Here is a 19141-nt window from a genome sequence, read left to right as displayed (position 1 = left end):
GCCTCTGTTTTAGACTGCTAGTCTTTTTTTGAGGTAAGCTTACCCAGGCAGCCCCCTTCTTCCCTCCCCGACAGAAGAAGCCATACTACTTTTTCCAATGTTTGTTTTTCTTGGGGATCAGAACATGCCATGCCAAAGTATGCCACTTTGACATACGATTGAGTTTAAGCCTCTTGGGAAACAGCTGAACCCCCCGTACCCCCCATACACACAAAAAAGCTCTCTGCCTCCACCGCCACACACACACACACACCCGCCAAACACATTTGCCTAAAAAGTAGGGACTTAAATGTCCATTTGTAAAGATATCTCCTTGTCCCTTACCTAGAAGGGGGCTCTTAGATTAACCTTATTAATCATCTTCCACTAGTTTTCCCCATATTATTTACATTCCCCAAGTTGCCACCTCCTAGAAGCCTAAACCTCTTTTCCTTTGTCTTGTCACATCTCTACAAATTTATTGCTTTAAAAAAATACTATGTAAACACCGAGTTGTAGCCACCCCCTTTGAGTTACTCATCAATGAGTTTATTCCAGGCGTCTGTGCACCTCATGAGTTTGCTCTTGTTGGTCTCTTTTTTTAGTTTAATATCAGGGGTTCAGCCACAGAACATAAAGGAAAGTCCCGCCCCGCCTATCCATGTAATATATTAATCTGGCCATCCTATTTTTCTCTTCCTTCACTACCAAGTCAGAGTGTAAGGTCACAGTCCATCTGTAGACCCAGCCATCTGATTAAAGGGGATAAAATACAGTAGTAAGCAAGAACCTGGCTCACTTCAGTTCCTAGCCCAAACTGCACTCTCCAATGTACTTTATATCAAGGCTCTAAATGGGTGATTATCCTCTCAGTTAAGAATTCTCCAGAAGGGCAGAGGATTATTAAACTCCAGGTAAAATTTTATATTCACTTAAATCTTTATATCAGCCTTATTTTGATAGGTATTATTAACTGTTTTAGAAAGAAGGAAACTGAGACTTAGATAACTTATCATGATCAAAGTTAGGTGGCCAATACAGCCATCCCTACTTAAGAATCAAACCCGGGATTTTAGAATCAAGGCATCTTTGATCCTCGCTCTTTCCACCCACAGCCAAATCTGCAGTATCCTAATCCAAGATCCTCTTTGCCTGTTTTCTGCATTATCATCACCCTTTTTTTTTATACAGAGAGTCAGAGAGAAGGATAGACAGGAACGGAGAGAGATGAGAAGCATCAATCAATTGTTTTTCATTGTGCGTTGCAACACCTTAATTGTTCATTGATTGCTTTCTCATACGTGCCTTGACCGCGGGCCTTCAGCAGACCGAGTAACCCCTTGCTTTGGGCCAGCGACCTTGGGCTCAAGCTGGTGAGCTTTTGCTCAAACCAGAGGAGCACTCGCTCAAGCTGGCGACCTTGGGGTCTCGAACCTGGGTCTTCCGCATCCCAGTCCAACACTCTATCCACTGTGCCACCGCCTGGTCAGGCATGATCACCATTTTTTTATCCTGTTTACCTCTGCTGGGTTAATTTTCCTGCTGGGGAATAACCATCTGGTATTGACCCTATTCCCAAAGGAAAGAAACTTGGTAAGAGAGGACTATGAGGACTTACATAGAAGCCTCAGAGATGTAAATTAGCTACTGAACCTACCTGTTATTCTGCCCTAATTGCCATTTAAAGGAAAAAAGAGTGAAGCTATTATAGAGAAAGGAGTCCACAAGGACTAATCTAAAAGAGGAGTGTGATAGACAGAAGGTACCATATATTGTGGTCATGCAAAATGGAAAATAAAATAGTACATGGGCTATCCTCCAATTTTTATTTTAAAAAGTAAATATTAAATAAAAAGCTTCTAAATATTAGCAAATGCTTACATTCTTATTAATGTTTCCCATTTTTGATGCACAAATTTTATTTGTATAAGAATTTCTAATTCAAACTAAATTCCATCTTAGGTCAGGAACTTTCAGGAGTGGTGGCATAGTCATTCTTCCTCACACTTGATTAAAGCAAGTCTCTTTAAACTCTGTCTCACTTTTCCCACCAGTAAAATGAAGGTTTGAATGAGATCCTGGCAAGTACTTTAAAAAACTGCTTTAAAACTAGATTTATATCAATGAAGTAGTTTTTAGATGCTTAGGAATTTTTAAAATAAAGATAAATTTCCAAAGAAATAACTACAATTCACTAAATCCAATCTTTTGCTTTCTACATTGATTTGAATGTTGCACACATATATTTATATTGAGTCTACCTAGAACAGTAGGGTGTATGTGTGTGTGTGTGTGTGTGTGTATGTGTGTACAAACTTTATAAATTACCCATGGTCAAAAATAATCTGAAAAAACAAAAACCGAGTAACAATCTGTTAATTTGGCTTTAACAATTCAAATACCTTTTAGTGGCTCTAAAAGCCTTTAGATAATAGAATGTGTAAAAACTAAGTTGAAATTTCGGTCAACATTTTCATCAGTCAAATCTTTGTTCCTTGGTTTCAAGCAACAGAAATTGATTCTGGGCTATCATTATTCCTCAGGATTTCAAGTTCCAAGAGTGACCATACAATTGGTTAAGCTTACTGGACAATATGCCTGTACCCTCGCTGTAGGCGAGGGCAAGTACAGTTTCCTTGGGAGGAGGACGCAGTAGGAAACAGGCTCTTAGAATTACCCATCCCACCCCTCCCCACCAGAGTACTATGTGTTTCCTCCAAATGGAATTTGGGAATGCCAGTAGGAAGGGTAGGCAATATTAGCCCCCAAAGGGACAAATACATACCTTAACTTTATCTCAGACCTCGGGAATTACTTAAAATGTAACCTCTGATCCTAAATTACTTTAGTTTTTCTCTTCATTAAATTTCAGATATGCCCATCAAACTTCAGCTATTTGAGCCCTGGCTGGATAGCTCAGATGGTTAGAGCGTCGTCCTGAAGTACAGTTTGCCATTCAATCCCTGGTCAGGGCACATACAGGAACACATCGATGTTCCTCTCTCTCTCTCTCTCCCTCTCTCTCTCTCTCTCCCCGTTCCTTTCTAAAATCAGTAAAATAAATATATTTTTTTTTAAAAATCAGCTGTTTGTATTTTGTGGTTTTGTGAGTCCCAAATAAACAGGAATAGTCTATTGTGTTTAGTTAAAGGAAATAACAGAGAATATAGTGGCATTGGGAGTCAATGTTGAATTTCCACGACCTGACTTGGATTCACTCATTCATTCAGCAGACATTTCCAGCACTCTCTATATGCTCGGCAGTATGCTTGTCCACTTCCACTTCTTACTAGCTCTCTGTCTCCAGACAAATTACTTAAATCTCTAGTCTTCAGTACCCTCATCTGGGAAAAAGGAAAAATGTTTAATATAATACGAAGTACGTGACATGCATTATCCAATTTAATCCTCAACAATCTTGTCCAAGCACAAAGACAAAATAGTGGCAAAGACAGGTTTCTAACTCATATTTGTCTGATTCCAGAGGTTAAGATCTGATCCTCTGCAAGTAATTTCTCATGCTTGTTACACAAATTAGGAGAAATAATGCGACCCTTACAAAGCACTTAGCAATGGCTCCATTCACGGCTCAGGAGTACTGTGAAAATACTGTTTATCAGTTTGGGTTGTTATATATGATGATTATTCAGTGGTACTTAATTTATATTAGAATATAAATATGTATATGACAGGCTCAAATATGTTAATCATCCAGGGTGAAGGTCAAGAACAGGCATCCTCAAACTATGGCCCCCTGAGGCCATTTATCCGGCCCCCCCGCTGCACTTCTGGAAGGGGCACCTCTTTCATTGGTGGTCAATGAGAGGAGCACTGTATGTGGCAGCCCTCCAACGGTCTGAGGGACAGTGAATTGGCCCCTTGTGTAAAAAGTTTGGGGACCCCTAGTCAAGAATAATCTGAGGGTTGAGATACTGCTAAGAGGAAGAGTATAAGGCAGGGGTCCCCAAACTTTTTACACAGGGGGCCAGTTCACTGTCCCTCAGACCGTTGGAGGGCCAGACTATGAAAAAAACTATTAAAAAATCCCTATGCACACTGCATATATCTTATTTTAAAGCAAAAAAAATGGGAACAAATAGAATATTTAAAATAAAGAACAAGTAAATTTAAATCAACAAACTGACCAGTATTTCAATGGGAACTATGGGCCTGCTTTTGGCTAATGAGATGGTCAATATGCTCCTCTCACCACCAATGAAAGAGGTGCCCCTTCCGGAAGTGCAGCAGGGGACAGATGAATGGCCTCGGGGCCGCATGCAGCCCGCGGGCCATAGTTTGGGGACCCCTGGTATAAGGAATACTGTTAAAAGCATCTGTCAAGGCAGGGAGCACAGAGAAGATAGTATAGCATTCCCCTGACAGACTGGATGTATAGAACCTTAGATGGTATCCTATAGTCCAGGGGTCTCAAACTCGCGGCCCGCGGGCTGCATGCGACCCGCCCACCAATTTTGTGCGGCCCGCAGACTAATCAAACTTCGTGGATTAGTCTGCGGGCCAGTCTGTGGGCCGCACAAAATTGGTGGGCGGGCCGCGAGTTTGAGACCCCTGCTATAGTCCCAGCTTCTGATAATCACTTCTCATTTCAGTTCTTACTCAGATTACCTCTCATTTCATAGCTACCCCCATCTGAGTAGATAAAAGCTTTGTGATGGTAGATTCAATATTGTAACAGTGTCAGTTTTACCCTATAAATTCAATGTAATCCCAACAAAAAAAAATCTCAGCAGGTTCTTTTTTCCAAAAATTGACAAGCTGGTTTTAACTTCATAAGAAAATGCAAAAGGTCAAGAATAACTAATGCAATCTCAATGAACAAAGTCAAAGGACTTACAGTATCAGGTACCAGGACCTATTTTAAAGTGATAATTCAGGCAAAATAATATTGGTGCATGAATAGAAAAACTTACCTGTGGAACAGAAGAGAAAGTCTACAAACAGCCCCATACATTCATGATCATCTAGTTTATGATAAAAGTGACAGGACAGTGGGAAAAGGATGACTAAAAAACCCAGCAATGTAACAGGACTCACTCTATGGATACTGCCTAGTAAAGGACAGCATTATCACTGAATGGTGAAACACTGGACGCATTCTTTCTAAAAGCTTGGAACAGTTTAACATTGTTTAGAGGTGGGGCAGGGGGTGAGGACAGAACAAGTTAAGACTGCCAGAGCTTCCCTTTTTAATCAAGATTTAGCTGTTTATCTTGAATGAATGCTCCTTAACTTGTTGTCAGCCTTTAGTTACTTTCCAAAGTTCTGAAAATTTTGATTTTGATACTTTTTGCCATTGCTTTTATCAAGGGGCCAGTTTTCAAAAGTTCTTCCATTTTGGAAGGCACCCCATTTTACTGCTGAGATTGAGCGAGGACATATGAAGAGCAACTCTAAGGATGCACTGAGTGTGAAATATATTTCTTCCTGCCCTTGGGTAACTTCCCTACTTCCTCCTGGTGATCAGATGTCATGACCTCACCAGGATGGTAACTCTTCCTTGCCCGCTAGTCTCCGTACGAGGAGCCTGAAATGACTGCGGAACCTCAGTAGGTTCAAGTGTAAAGGGTCTAATATTGTGTCTCCTGATGAAAGAGTTCCCATTAAGAGCCAGGCCTCTGGACTCACAAAATTGGGGGATGGGAAGCACAAATTCCACATGTCGGTCAGTGGGGACAATAAATCGGTGTGTTACGGAATTTCCTACTGCTGCTACAACAAATTACCTCAAACAGTGGTTTAGAACAACACAAATTACAGAAGTCGGAAGTCCAAAATCAAGGTGTCAGGAAGACCATGTTGGGTCTTTAGGGGAGAATTCATTTCCTTGCCTTTTTCAGGTTCCAGGGGCTGCCTATATTCCTGGGCTTGTGGCCCCTTCCTTGCATCACTCCATCCTCCTTCTTCAGTTATCACATGTCCTACAACTTGGTCTCGCCTCCCTCTTATAAGGGCTTCTAGATTTTATTGGGCCCAAACGTTATTATAATATATAATAGAATAATGCCCCCATCTTGGGATCCTTAACTTAATCACACCTGCAAAGTCCTTTTACTATGTAAGAAAATATAGTCACAGGTCCTGGATATTAGGATGTGGACATATTTGGGGGCATTACTTAGCCCAATAGAATGGCAATTCGATTTCTACCCTTTCATTCACAGACCTGTTCTATTTATAAGGGAACAACACTGTGTAATGGCTGTTAGAGCGTATCTTTTGTCTTGGGACAGTGGGTGGGGGGGTATTATCAATTTCAAAAGGTTTTTCTATCACTCCATCAGACCAACATTGTTTAGGTTGTGTGTATGTGATCACACAAGTAAGTCCCATGTTCATGTGCCCAGTGAAACATCCACTTGTCTGTAAAGTGGTTCCCTGGTGTCAAAAGCAGTATTACGTAGGATACTTGTTAATGGATGAAACACTTGTAAACCCTTGGATAGTAATGCTGGCCATCATCCTGTGGGCAGGAAAGGTAAATTCATACCTGGAGATGGGAAGAGTCTAGTCAAGGTGAATCACTGTCCTTCTAGCATAGAAGTCCAATGTAATTAACTTGCTACCAAGCAGCTGCTTGTTTTCCTTAAGAGATGGTGTTGAATCAAGGGCTCAGTGTTGAACCTTAGGGAGTGGCTACTTGATGTGTGGAAGCTATGCTGTTGGCCTCTTGCTAATCTGCATCTCTGCAACATGACTACTTTATTCATGAGCCCATTATGACATTACTGGGGTAGCTGATGATTACAGTTGCTGAAGTTAACTGGCCAAGACTTTTGTTTATGTGGATACTGAGTGCCTCTTCCATGGTAGATGATCTCTGGTAGGCATTGTTACACAATACAAAGTTCTTTACACATATGCCCAATCCCACAAAACTTTCCACCCCAGACTTCCTTGTCCCTGATCCCCCAATCTTTCCCACTCCAGGCTGCTGATGAACTAGTCAACCTATTTGCCACCTGCCATAAAGGTATAGTCTTACTTCAGGTCACTTCTCTTTCTGCACAAAGTGGATGACCAGGAATATTACCCCAAATTCTGCCTTGGGGGAAGATTCCCCTCACTGCTGTCGTTTATGACCATTCCTGAGTATGGCTGTAGGGCAGCAGCAGATTATTTTTGTTTAGAACTCATATCCCAAGAAAATCAGTGAATTGAGCTCTGGCTTTTTTGTCCTCTCTTAGACATAAAAGGCTGGGTGACAGCCATAATTGTGAGCTGAGGAATATACATTGGTGCAAGAACTATAAGTATGACTAGGAAGTCTGGTTCACCTGCTGGTACACCTATTTGTTTACTCTGGCCCTGCTTGTCATCAATTCCAGATGTGCTACTTCCATCTTATGATGGATTGACTTGGTGGGTCTGGTAAACCCTGCCCATGACAGGCAACTCTGGATACAGGGTCATTTGATGTCTCCTGAGATGCTCTGTTTCTACCAAGGCCCATTAACATGCAAGAAGCCATTTCTGAATGACAGAGTCCTATGCTGCAGATGGCTTAGCCTTGCTACAGAACCCTAGGTGTCTACCTTGTGATTCCCCTACAGAGCTTGTCATTAACTCCGATGGCTGCTCTGCTTATCAGATACTACTGTCCCAAAGAATCTCCTGGAATAAATAGCCCATGCAACATGACTAGTTACACTGTAGCCTGTACCTGCCACAGAGCTTTACATGCTCTGAATCCCACTGAAAACTGGCAACCTTGTGTCAGTCACCCAGTGTGAGTCAGAGCAGTATTCCCAAATTCTGAATTTCCACACAGCCTACAGAGCTTAGTGTGTTTTCTAGGTGGCAGAATAATATTGACAAAATCAGTGGGTAACATGCAAAAAATTGTTATTGTTCCTTACTGTGAAGAAGGTATCTTGGCATTCAAGCAGACCACTGGACCCTAAAAATTTCAGAGTTCACGCCAATCATTCACCACTGAACACCCAGGGCCTGATATATACATCAGGCTGAATGAATTCATTCGGTGCTGCCTCTCCATAGCTTATTGCAGGAAGGTAACACCTTAGCCCCCAGACATATGGCTCTCTGACTCATCTTCCTCACTGTTTGTCCCCTACCCCCCATCCCAACACTGCCGCAAGCCCCAGTCTGCCATCTTTAGTTTGAGGTAAGAAAGCCACAGGTACTATGTAAGAGCAAACTCAGGTACCAGAGGAGATGATTAAGGCAAACAAAGTCAGGCTATTTTTGTGGTGGGATCACATGATAGTTAATACACTGCTCACAAAAATTAGGGGATCAGGGAACATGCAGATACTCCAGGACTTTCAGCTTTTTGTATAGTGCATTTTCACCAATGAATTAAAAGTTGGTTTTGCATCTAATTTGCATAATTGAACAACTTTCTTTGACTTGTCATTTGCTTTTCTGATGTTCTTGTTTAATATAAAAAAAAAATCAAGCCCTGGCTGGTTAGCTAAGTGGTAGGACATCGGCCCAGCATGTGGAAATCCTGGGTTCGATTCTCAGCCAGGGCACACAGGAGAAGCACCCATCTGCTTCTCCACCCTTCCCCTCTCCTTTCTCTATGTCTCTCTCTTTCCCTTCCGCAGCCAAGGCTCCATTGGAGCAAAGTTGACCCGGGCGCTGAGGATGGCTCCATGGCCTCTGCCTCAGGCGCTAGAATGGCTCCGGCCGCAAAGGAGCACCACCCGAGATGGGCAGAACTTTGCCCCCTGGTGGGCATGCCGGGTGGATCTCGGTTGGGTGCATGCAGAAGTCTGTCTCTCTGCCTCCCTGCTTCTCACTTCAGAAAAATACAAAAGAAAAAAAAACCAATCAAATGCTTTTTTATCACTTCATATTCATTTTCAAATATCCCCTAATTTTTGTAAGCAGTATACTTCCTGGGGGGGTTATTCTGTATAAAACGCTTGTTCTTTGTTATAAATCCTAACAGCCCCCCACCTTCAACACATCTCTCATCACTTCCTTTGTTCCAAATTGATCTAATGGCACCGCTCCATGATTGTTAAAATTTCTGCACCTCTTATTCTCCACTAGCAACTGTTTCCACCCTGACTCCACTTACTAAAATTTTACCCAGATTTTAAAAGCCAATCTAAACACTACCTCTCTAAAGACTTCTCCATTAATTTCTCAGAACTTTCCTTCCCCATCTTTGCTCTCCTACAACCTATCACTCCATGGCGCTTATTTCATTGTATTCCAATTCTTTGAGTATTCGTGTTGTTTCAGCTGTTAGGGTGTGAGCTCCTCAGGCAGGAACTGTGCCTAATGAATATATTTCGTGAGGCTCATGTACTATACATAGTAGACACTTAATATCTGTGGAATAACACAAACACCATCAATCCAGTCCTTACCGCCACTGTTGCAAGAACAAGCAGCCCAGCCCAACCCCAGCCAGTCAAATGCTACGTACAATAACAATCCAGTGTGATAAAGCCACACACTGCTCTGTATTTCCTTATCAGGTACACAAGCCCAGGTGGCTTCAAAGTGCACTGAAACACACCTATGAGCAGTGATTCTCCACAATTAGTCATTCCAAAGGTAAGCAACGCAGTTCTCTACAATTAGTCATGCCATGGGTAAACAATGGTGATGGCAAACAGCCATAAAATAAGGTGAGGTGCTCTGTATGTTGGTCCTGATGTTGTTGCTAGGGAAGGAACATGAAAAGGGAGTCTGAGGCCTTTAAACTTTGGAGGGTTTTTATTTTTTTTTTTTATGCTACTTCATTTATGCTCTTGAGAGAGAGTGAGAGAAGGGGGGAGAAGTAGGAAGCCTCAACTCCTGTATGTGCCTTGACTGGGCAAGCACAGGCTGTTGAACCAGTGACCTCAGCGTTCCACATTGAGGCTTTATCCACTGTGCCACCACTGATCAGGCAAAATTTGGAGGTTTTAATTTGAACTTTAAAAATGGCTAGCATTTGACAGCTATTGCACAAGCTTAAGACAGAAAATCTAGTTTTGCTATGATTTAAAGCAGTCATTTATCCCTTTTTCTAACACAACACACTCAATACTTAAGAATTCACACCTGCCCACACACTCATTTAGGAATGCCCACCTGAGGAACAGTTGATACCCTGGAGTAATTTTTGCCCTCTTCCCTCCCTATTTTGTCAGTGGTAACAAAGCAGCACCATTTTAATGCCTCGATATGGACTCCATTGCTTACTCCCACTGCTTTAATTTCTCAAATCTATCCACATCCCACTGTCACCACCCTGGTCCAAGCCACCATCACCTCATGCCTGGACAACCACAGAAACCTTCTCACTGGTCTGTTCCCATCCCGGCCACACTCCAGAGTGATTTTGGAAAGAGCATTTCTTTTCACTGAAATATCCAATGCCTTATGTACAACTGCTTATTAAGTAAAAGCCATGTGAGACAGTTCAAAGCAACCCTCATTTTGCAAATAAGGAAATCCAAAGCCAAAAGAATACTGAGACCATGTTCCCAAGGTCAGACAGAACTGAGGTCAGAATTCAGAATTCATGATTGCACAGATGGGCCTTATTTCAGTGCATCACACTGCTCCCAATGATCACTCTCAATGTGATCACTCTCAATGTGATCAATGGAAGACAAACGAAGTGATTTAGACTGGTCTAGCTTTTAGGGCCACAAAATATTAAAACAGATTACCCAGAGACAAGAGAGGTGAGAACCCGGCCTGCGCTGCTGCATTCAGGGTCACTCACACATAGATCCTCATGTCTCAGGATCCACCTTCTCTAGACAATCAGAGGACAAGGGCGGCATTCCAGATCCAGGACTATGTGATCCACGTGGGGAGCATAGGATTTCACTGGTTGGATGTGCAAGATGTGTGTCTTCCACCGTTTCCCATGCAGCTGCTGAAGAAGAGTGACAATTCGAGTTTCTGCAGATTCTGCCCACCTGTGCCACTCTGGCTTGATGGTTGCCGAGAGCACTTTTCTCCTAGAGTCACTGGTAGTTCCATTCTCCCATTGGTTGGTGATAATTTGCTGAGGATAAGGCCAGCGCTCCTTCTCTGTTTCACTGCTTCCAGGAGGCTGGAGATACCTCCCCGGGAAAGATTCCACATTTTGGTGGATATGCAAAATGCCCCCAGCATCCTTTCGTAGCACTTGGCAGGCAATGGGCCAGCCTTCTTCAGAGCTGGGAATCAGCCCCAGGTTCACCCGGTCTGCAATATTTGAGAGCTTCAATTTTCTGTTATCCCCAAAGTGTATTTGGCACCGATCAGCTACTCCATTGATCTCAAGGTTACTTCTCAGAGCAACTACAGCATGGCGGTTCCACTCACAAGCATGGACGAAAGCAGCACCAGCATGAACTAGGAAGGGCAATGTAAAATAACCAATTCCTGCATACAGATCCACCAGCACTTGTCCTGCATAGGGCAGCGACGCCACTCGAAGCTTCTCAGTAATGTTTCCAAAGGAGAACATGCACTGGGTTATGTCGAACTTATAACGGATCCCGTTATCCACATGCTCGACCCAGCCATCGTCGCCCAGTAGCAGAGTCACTGCTGGAGTTCGAGTGCCATCCGGTGATACCCGCCCTCGTTTGGCCAAACGCTGGACGCCAAGTGCCGAGGCAACAATCTCCCAGAGTTCTGGTTCCAGATTTTTCCACTGCTTGTCTTGGAAACAGACCTCACTCAGCAACAAGAGGTTACCGTGTCGTTGCCAAGATCGGGGCAAATCAGCCTCCAATTCAGCTGACCATGTTACTCCCCGGCCCTCTACCCAGCGACTCACCTCGAGACACAGCCTCTGGGCTGGTGAACGACCCAGGGCCTTCTTTGAAGGCACAGGATCCAGGAGCCGCGTTAGCCTGCAAGTGCTGCCTGGAGCCACGCGGTCCCTCAGCTCCCGCAGGTGCTGCTCAGGGAGCACCGCCCCCAGCACGGGCAGCGCCACGGTGCCCTCGGGCATCTTTTCCACGCGGTACCGTCTGTCCAGGAGTTTCTCCTTGTCGAGATAGTCCCTGTATCGCTGGGTAAACCGACGCTCAGTCACAACCGCCACAACGGCTGCGGGCTCCCCGCCTTCTCTTTCCATGTTGCTGGTCCCACATTCTCTTGGATTCCCTCCGAGAGACTCTCCCACTGCTGAGCGTCCACTCACCTCTCCGCCTTCATCCCCGCGGAGGCGGGAAGGGACGCGCGCCGGGTGCTGGGAGGGGGGAAGTGACGTCAAACTGACAGGCCGGAACTAAACAGATTGATGCACCTGTTGACGGTTGCAGTGGTGAAGCCTTAGCTGCCATCTTTCTTGTGGGTGACCTCCCTTGCTACGCCCTAAGAGGAAATTAATACAGTGGTAGGTACCTTGAGATACTAACAGACCAACATAGGAATTTTTTAAGATATGAGCTGCGACTCGGTATGTATTTTTGTTTGAGATCCGAGAGGAATTCCGAGATACCAGTCCTGAGTCAGAAGCTGCCACTAGTTGGCGCAGGGGTCCAGAATCAGCAGCACAAAACTAGCACATCTTGTTCTCACGTGTTACCCGCAGAATCAAGTAGAATCTCGTGCGCTGTACTCGTTCTTGCATCATTTTTGCATTTTTTACTAACTTTTTTTTGTGTGCTATCATGGGGCCAAAGAAAGTGAGTGTAAAGGACAGTAGTGAGAAGAAGAAGAGAATGATGTCGATAGAAGTAAAGCGAGAGATAATAGAAAAACATGAGCGTGGTGTACGAGTGATTGAACTTGCAAGGCTGTACGACCGCAATGCATCTACAATTTGTACCATCCTTAAACAAAAGGATGCTATCAAAAGCGCAAATCCAGCGAAAGGAACTACAATTCTGTCCCAATTAAGGACAAATATCCACGAAGAAATGGAGAAGCTTCTGCTGGTGTGGGTGAAAGAGAAAGAGCTGGCAGGAGATACAGTGACAGAGACTGTAATATGCGAAAAGGCACGTATTATTTACAGCGACTTGAAGAAGAAAGAACCATCAACCTCAAAAGAGACAGCAAAAGATACGTTTAAGGCAAGTCACGGCTGGTTTGAAAATTTCAAGAAGAGATCTGGCATCCACTCAGTGGTGAGACATGGTGAAACTGCGAGTGCTGACGTTAAGGCAGCTGAGGAGTACATCACACATTTTGCTGCGCTTATCACAAAGGAAGGCTACATTCCCCAAGAAGTGTTCAACTGTGATGGAACAGGATTGTTTTGGAAAAAAATGCCCCGGAGGACTTTTATCACCGCAGAGGAGGAGAAGCCGCCAGGCCATAAACCCATAAAAGACCCATGTAGTGAGGAGGAGGTAGAGTCGGAGGAAGTGATTTCTACAACTGAAATTAAAGACATGCTGGCAATGTGGGAGAAGCTTTCAAGTTTCATTGAAAAGAAACACCCAGCAAAAGTTTCAACTGGTCGTGCTTCAGCACTTTTTAATGACACTTGTTTGTCACATTTCCGTAACATTTTAAAAGGCAGGCAACAGCAAACCTCTTTGGATAGATCTTTATTCAAAAGTCCTGCAAGTGAAAGTGCCGAAAGTGCAGCCAAAAAGGTAAAAACAGGTGATGATTAAATGAAAAATACTTAATGTTAAGCTTAGGTTAAATTTAAAGTTAAGAAAGTGCATTTTTTTTACAATTAAGTTTTTGTGGTTTTGTTTAAAATAAAGAAAATGCAGTTTTAGTTTATGTGTAGTGTTAAGAAAGTGCAGTTTTAGTTTACGTGTCTACAGTGCCTGCATCCCTTCCTCCCTCCCTCCTCCGCCATTCACCTCCGTTAGCCGCACTTGTATGTCTCCAAGGTAAGAATACAGTACTAAATAACACTTTTTTCTTTTATTTCATATATTGTTATGCATTGGTAAAGTACACGTGTGTTTCTTAATTAACGTCTTTTTTCATAATTTAGGATGGTTTGGGGATGTTTCACAGGGCTGGAAGGATTAAATCTATTTCAGTTATTTTAAATGGGAGAAATCTGTTTGATATATGAGTTGACTGACTTATGAGCTCAGTTTCAGAAGGAATTAAATTTGTATCTCAAGGTACCACTGTAATCATAAGTAATTGTGTGGGCTTAAAAACTTTAAATGAGTAACTATCCTGCAGAACCCTTACATACTTTCTTCAGTGCTGCTCAGGAATCCAAAGAGGCACGTGGACCTGGCACGATGGGCCGAATCTGGAGAAAGACTTCCTGTATGTAGCCTGATGCTTCTCTCTCCCGGCAGCTTCAGCAGCCACACTATTTGCTGAGTGAAGAGTCGGCACCGTCTCACTGTCCTGCAGTAAAAGAAACGAGTGTTTGGAAGTCAGAAGGATCTGAGTTTGGGTAAATCATATCACCTCTCAGAACCAGAATCTTCACCCATAAAATGGGAATCAACATCCTCAGATGATTGCTACAGTGGTTAGGGAAATACAAATGCTTTGAACCCTGACCAGTAGACACTCAAAAGAAATACAATGTAACAGTTGAAATGTTTTGATACAGCTAATGAAGACAAAGGGGAATCCTCTATGATAAATTCAGATAATTGAAAATAAGAATTGTAAAGAAGCCCTATCCTTTTTACTTACCTCCCAGCATTCTACAAATTAGGTAATTAAGACCCAGAGAGGTTAACAATTGAAGTCCCCAATTCAGGTCTCTCTGTATGGGAGGCACAAGCCATGGCTAAAACACTTTCTTGTCTCTTCACATCTATTCATTATCAATCAGAATTGTTCTTGTTTTCAGTTTTTTCTTTATGTTAAAGACTCAGAAATGGAGAAAACATCAACCAAGACAGAGTAGAAGGCTGTCTTGGTAGCCTGCTAAGGTGACCAATCGTCCTCCTTTAGGGAGGACAGTCCTTCTTTTGTAAGTTCCATTCTCCCTCAAAAAATGTCCTCCTACATATGCTTTTTGATATTGGAAGACTAATCTGTAAATGTTCATATTCAATCAATGCAGAGTCAATCCATTGCGTGTGATGTGATGTATTTGTATCTAAATGAGTACTTTTTTCGTACAATTATTAAAAATTAATAGACATGGCCCTGGCCGGTTGGCTCAGTGGTAGAGCGTTGGCCTGGCGTGCAGGAGTCCCGGGTTTGATTCCCGGGCCAGGGCACACAGGAGAAGCGCCCATCTGCTTCTCCACCCCTCCCCCTCTCCTTCCTCTCTGTCTCTCTCTTCCCCTCCCGCAGCCAAGGCTCCATTGGAGCAAAGTTTGCCCGGGCGCTGAGGATGGCTCTGTGGCCTCTGCCTCAGGCGCTAGAATGGCTCTGGTTGCGGCAGAGCGACGGCCCAAGATGGGCAGAGCATCGCCCCCTGGTGGGCATGCTGGGTGAATCCCGGTCGGGTGCATGCAGGAGTCTGTCTGACTGCCTCCCCGTTTCCAACTTCGGAAAAATACAAAAAATAATAATAATAATAATAATAGGCATGTAAGCATAATTACAATGTAAAATATTATAAATGTTTTTATTATGCATTTATCATATTGTGTATTGTTGCAATGAATAAAATGTTTTTATTTACGATATTGTTTTTTCAATTTATTTTTGTCCTCTTTTTCATTGTAAAAAAGTTGGTCTACCTTACATAAGCCCTTGGGACCCACCATTCCTGTATATGCTAACTCAGTGGCTTCTAACTACTAGCATTTAGGAGTCTGCCTGATGGCTTTCTCTACTCACCAAAATTATTTTAGCCAGAAGTCGAGGGCAGATCAGAAATGTTAGGGAATTTATGCCCATCCCCTCCTGCCTCAGCATCCCTCAACTGGTGAGGGATGTGAGTTGGTATATAAATTTCCCAACTTCCACACACTTCAGCTGGAATACCTCTGAAGCACGCCCCATACTGTGTCTCAGAGTTCTGTCAAGACTTCAGATTTTTAGTAACCCTCTCTGTGTCCTGTGCTTTTCATTTTTTTCTCTCACTCTCTGTCTCTCCTGTGTTATTTCCATCAGTATATAAACATGCTTGCCATCTGTAACAACCTCTTCCTTTCTTCGTTCGTACTGATACTGCCAAGTTTTTATTTCCCACCACTCCATATCTCCCATTCCCAACTCCAGTACCATTTGTGTCTTTGATAGCTCAACTTGGTGTCTAATAAGTAACTCATATTGAATATGTCTAAAATAGATTTCTTTTTACCACTGCTCCATCTATATCATAAATAAGACCCTACTGTCCAGTATCCACCCATTTCATGCACACAGTTTAGAAAATATCTTTAGTTACCTTCCTGCCCCCTTTCCTCAACTTCCTATAACTATTTTATAGTTAGCTGCTGTGTGCTTACACCCTCCATATACTCCTAAGTATACTGTCATCCCTTGCCATTTTGTGGTTCTCTTTTCACGGTCCCACTGTATTGCAGAATTTTAAATTGTATATATCTAGTTTTGTATTGTGAATTTTTCACTATATTGCGGGATTTTGCAGTATATAAGCATTTTTATATATTTATTATTTTAATTATTTTGTGATAAAATAAGCATTTTCTAGCCTAAAAAATTGAAAACAATATAAAAATATTAATTAAAATATATTAAAAGAATATTAAATCAAAATAAAGCCTTAAAATATATAAATAATAAAACAAATATAAGGTCGCTACTTCGCGGATTTTCGCCCATCGCGGGGGGTTCTGGAACCTAACCCCCGTGATAGACGAGGGACCACTGTGTACCAGATTAGTGTACCCCTCTTGGTCTCCTTAGCCACCCTCTGGCACATAGATTACAGCAGCTGCCTTCTCATTGGTCTTTCGATTAGGACTCTTTTTTTCATTCTCCACATAGCAACCAGGACAAGAGTTTTCAAAACATAGTTTCTTATCCTATCCCTCCCTACTGAAAAACAATTTCTGTCTACCCTTGTTCAAAGAATAAGTCCCTTGCCTCAGCCCACCAGACTAGGCATGATCTGTCTCCTCAATCTCATCTTGAGATGGAACTGTTCACCACGCTAAACACACTCTAGGGACACCAGTCTTTCACTTTCTAAAACAGGCCAAGTCTTTTCTTAGGATTTTCCCTTTGTACTTGTCCCCTTTGTCTGAAATGCCTTCCCCCTAGATGATGCAGTGGTTGGGGATTCGTCTTAAGGTCATCTTCTTGTGGGGCCTTCATTTCACACTGTCTCTGAAAGTGTCACTCTCTTCCTCCCACTGTTATGTCTATTTGCCACTGTTAATTTCTTCTTTAGCTCTTCTTTGCTACTTATTTTTTCATTCTTAAATTTCTGTTTCCCCAAGTAGCAAATACTCTTCTTACAGACAGGGAATGTTCTTTTTCTGTCTACTGCCATATCCCCAGGATCTTGTATAGTTCCTGGTCATAAGTCACTGCTTTACAAATACTATAGCTGTTACAAGATTGACAACTTTGAGAACCAAGAGACTCAAACATGCTCATACTACCTATTCAAAGAATACCTATTCCATGAATGCAGAAATGATCAGAAATTCAGACTAAGATTGAGAAACTAAAATAGTCTTGCATTTTTACTTAAACCTATACATGAAAGGTTAAATGAATTGATACATTCTTTAGATGGAAATACACAATTATTATGATGATTGTAAGAAATTTTTGTGACTTGGGATGTTATTCTTTATGCAGTTCTAAATTGAAAAATATACAATTATGCCTTAGATCATTGGTAGTCAACCTGGTCCCCACCGTCCACTAGTGAGTGTTCCAGCTTTCATGGTGGGCAGTAGCAGAGCAACCAAAATATAAATAAAAAGATAGATTTAACTATAGCAAATTGTTTTATAAAGATTTATTCTGCCAAACTTAGCGAAAATTTGACATAAAGTACTTGGTAAGTAATTATTATTATATGCTTTAACTTGCTGTAAATCTGCTTTATAAATTTTATAAAGTAAAGTTACTTCCCTACTTTATAAATCACCATTACTGTGGAACTGGTGGGCAGTTAGAAAATTTTACTACTAACAGAGATACAAAAGTGGGCGGTAGGTATAAAAAGGTTGACTACCCCTGCCTTAGATGGTGGCATATCTTTTATTTATGTATTTAAACAAGTTTATCAAGGTAAGCTCTAAAATTTGAGCAGTGACAGTGATTTTATTTTCTTTTGTACTTTTTTTTTCTCTAGTGACAAATTGCATGCAATGAACAGATGTTATTTTTATGTTAAAAAAAAATCTTTAGAAAATTTATGGTGCCATGAGGAAGTTATTATCTGGGTCCCAATCAAATGGAAACTCTTTAGTGGGAAATGGGAGAAGTCTTACCTTAACAGAGTCTTTTTTCTTTCTTTCTCTATTCCAAGGTCAGTCTGACACCTTGCAAGAATAATTGATGCTCTTCAGGCACCTCAACCTCAATATTTCCAAGATGTACTCAGCCTGTAGTCTCCCTACTCTTTATCTTGTGAAATACCCCTGCCAGTCTCCTAGATGCTGTTGTCAGAAGCCTGGGACTCTTCCTTATGCCTCTCCTTTGTCCTCATTGCTCACAACAAAGCCATCTCCACTTTTAATGGACTGGACCTGTTGCATGGTTCCCAGGGAATCCCTTTCTGGCCCAGTGACAATGCCAACTTTTCTTACAGCTTCCCGAGTAGACTTCTGCCTTTACTTCATTGATAACATATTACTATTTGACTCCCTTTACTTTGTGTCAGTGTATTTGAATTATAATCAAGAGAGTAAATAATTTTATAAGCTTTGTTTTATTATATAAAAGCTACAGTAAAGCATATTATACCCCTGACCAGGCAGTGGCACAGTGGATAGAGCGTCGGACTGGGATGTGGAGGACCCAGGTTCGAGACCCCGAGGTCATCAGCTTGAGTGCGGGCTCATCTGGTTTGAGCAAAGCTCACCAGCTTGGACCCAAGGTCGCTGGCTCGAGCAAGGGGTTACTCGGTCTGCTGAAGCCCATGGTCAAGGCACATATGAGAAAGCAATCAATGAACAACTAAGGTGTTGCAACGAAAAACTGATAATTGATGCTTCTCATCTCTCTCCATTCCTGTCTGTCTATCCCTCTGTCTGACTCTGTCTCTGTATAAAAAAAAAAAAAAAAAAAAAAAAGCATATTATACCATAATTGAAAATTCCATTGTTACACATTGGCTTTGAATAATTCATATTATGATACGTAGAACTTGAGGCTTTGTAATATTTAAATGTATAAAAAG

The 19141-nt window shown here is 42.2% G+C and overlaps 3 protein-coding genes across 7 annotated transcripts in view; 1 reads left to right on the top strand and 2 right to left on the bottom strand.

Annotated features, from left to right (window-relative positions):
- Positions 1 to 10833, bottom strand: part of RNF139 (ring finger protein 139) — a 28900-nt gene extending 18067 nt beyond the window's left edge. Inside the window, exon 1 of the mRNA XM_066379453.1 lies at positions 10697 to 10833. Within this exon, the coding sequence (XP_066235550.1) occupies positions 10697 to 10700 (4 nt within the window). The 5' untranslated portion in view covers positions 10701 to 10833. The remainder of the gene's footprint in view (positions 1 to 10696) is intronic.
- Positions 10096 to 14192, bottom strand: TRMT12 (tRNA methyltransferase 12 homolog). The gene is made up of 2 exons (XM_066379455.1): positions 14090 to 14192; positions 10096 to 12288 (listed from the first exon to the last, which is right to left on the bottom strand). The coding sequence occupies exon 2, from the start codon at positions 12047 to 12049 to the stop codon at positions 10730 to 10732; it is 1320 nt and encodes a 439-aa protein (XP_066235552.1). The 5' UTR covers positions 12050 to 12288; positions 14090 to 14192; the 3' UTR covers positions 10096 to 10729.
- On the top strand, positions 12300 to 18475 carry LOC136401357 (tigger transposable element-derived protein 1-like). 5 transcript variants are annotated; one of them, XR_010750501.1, is made up of 2 exons: positions 12300 to 13769; positions 14199 to 14334. XR_010750501.1 is itself a non-coding variant. In XM_066379458.1 (2 exons), the coding sequence occupies exons 1-2, from the start codon at positions 12588 to 12590 to the stop codon at positions 18296 to 18298; spliced, it is 963 nt and encodes a 320-aa protein (XP_066235555.1). In that variant the 5' UTR covers positions 12300 to 12587; the 3' UTR covers positions 18299 to 18475. The 5 variants fall into 5 exon arrangements, 3 of the variants coding, with proteins under 3 accessions (XP_066235555.1, XP_066235553.1, XP_066235554.1); XR_010750500.1 differs by lacking the exon at positions 14199 to 14334 and adding an exon at positions 14099 to 14181; XM_066379458.1 differs by lacking the exon at positions 14199 to 14334 and adding an exon at positions 18269 to 18475 and having other exon boundaries at positions 12300 to 13520.
- Positions 18476 to 19141: the final 666 nt, after the last annotated feature.

Source organism: Saccopteryx leptura, chromosome 3, assembly GCF_036850995.1.
Source record: "Saccopteryx leptura isolate mSacLep1 chromosome 3, mSacLep1_pri_phased_curated, whole genome shotgun sequence".
Lineage (NCBI taxonomy): Eukaryota > Metazoa > Chordata > Mammalia > Chiroptera > Emballonuridae > Saccopteryx > Saccopteryx leptura.
This window is presented reverse-complemented; position numbering and strand designations above follow the sequence as displayed.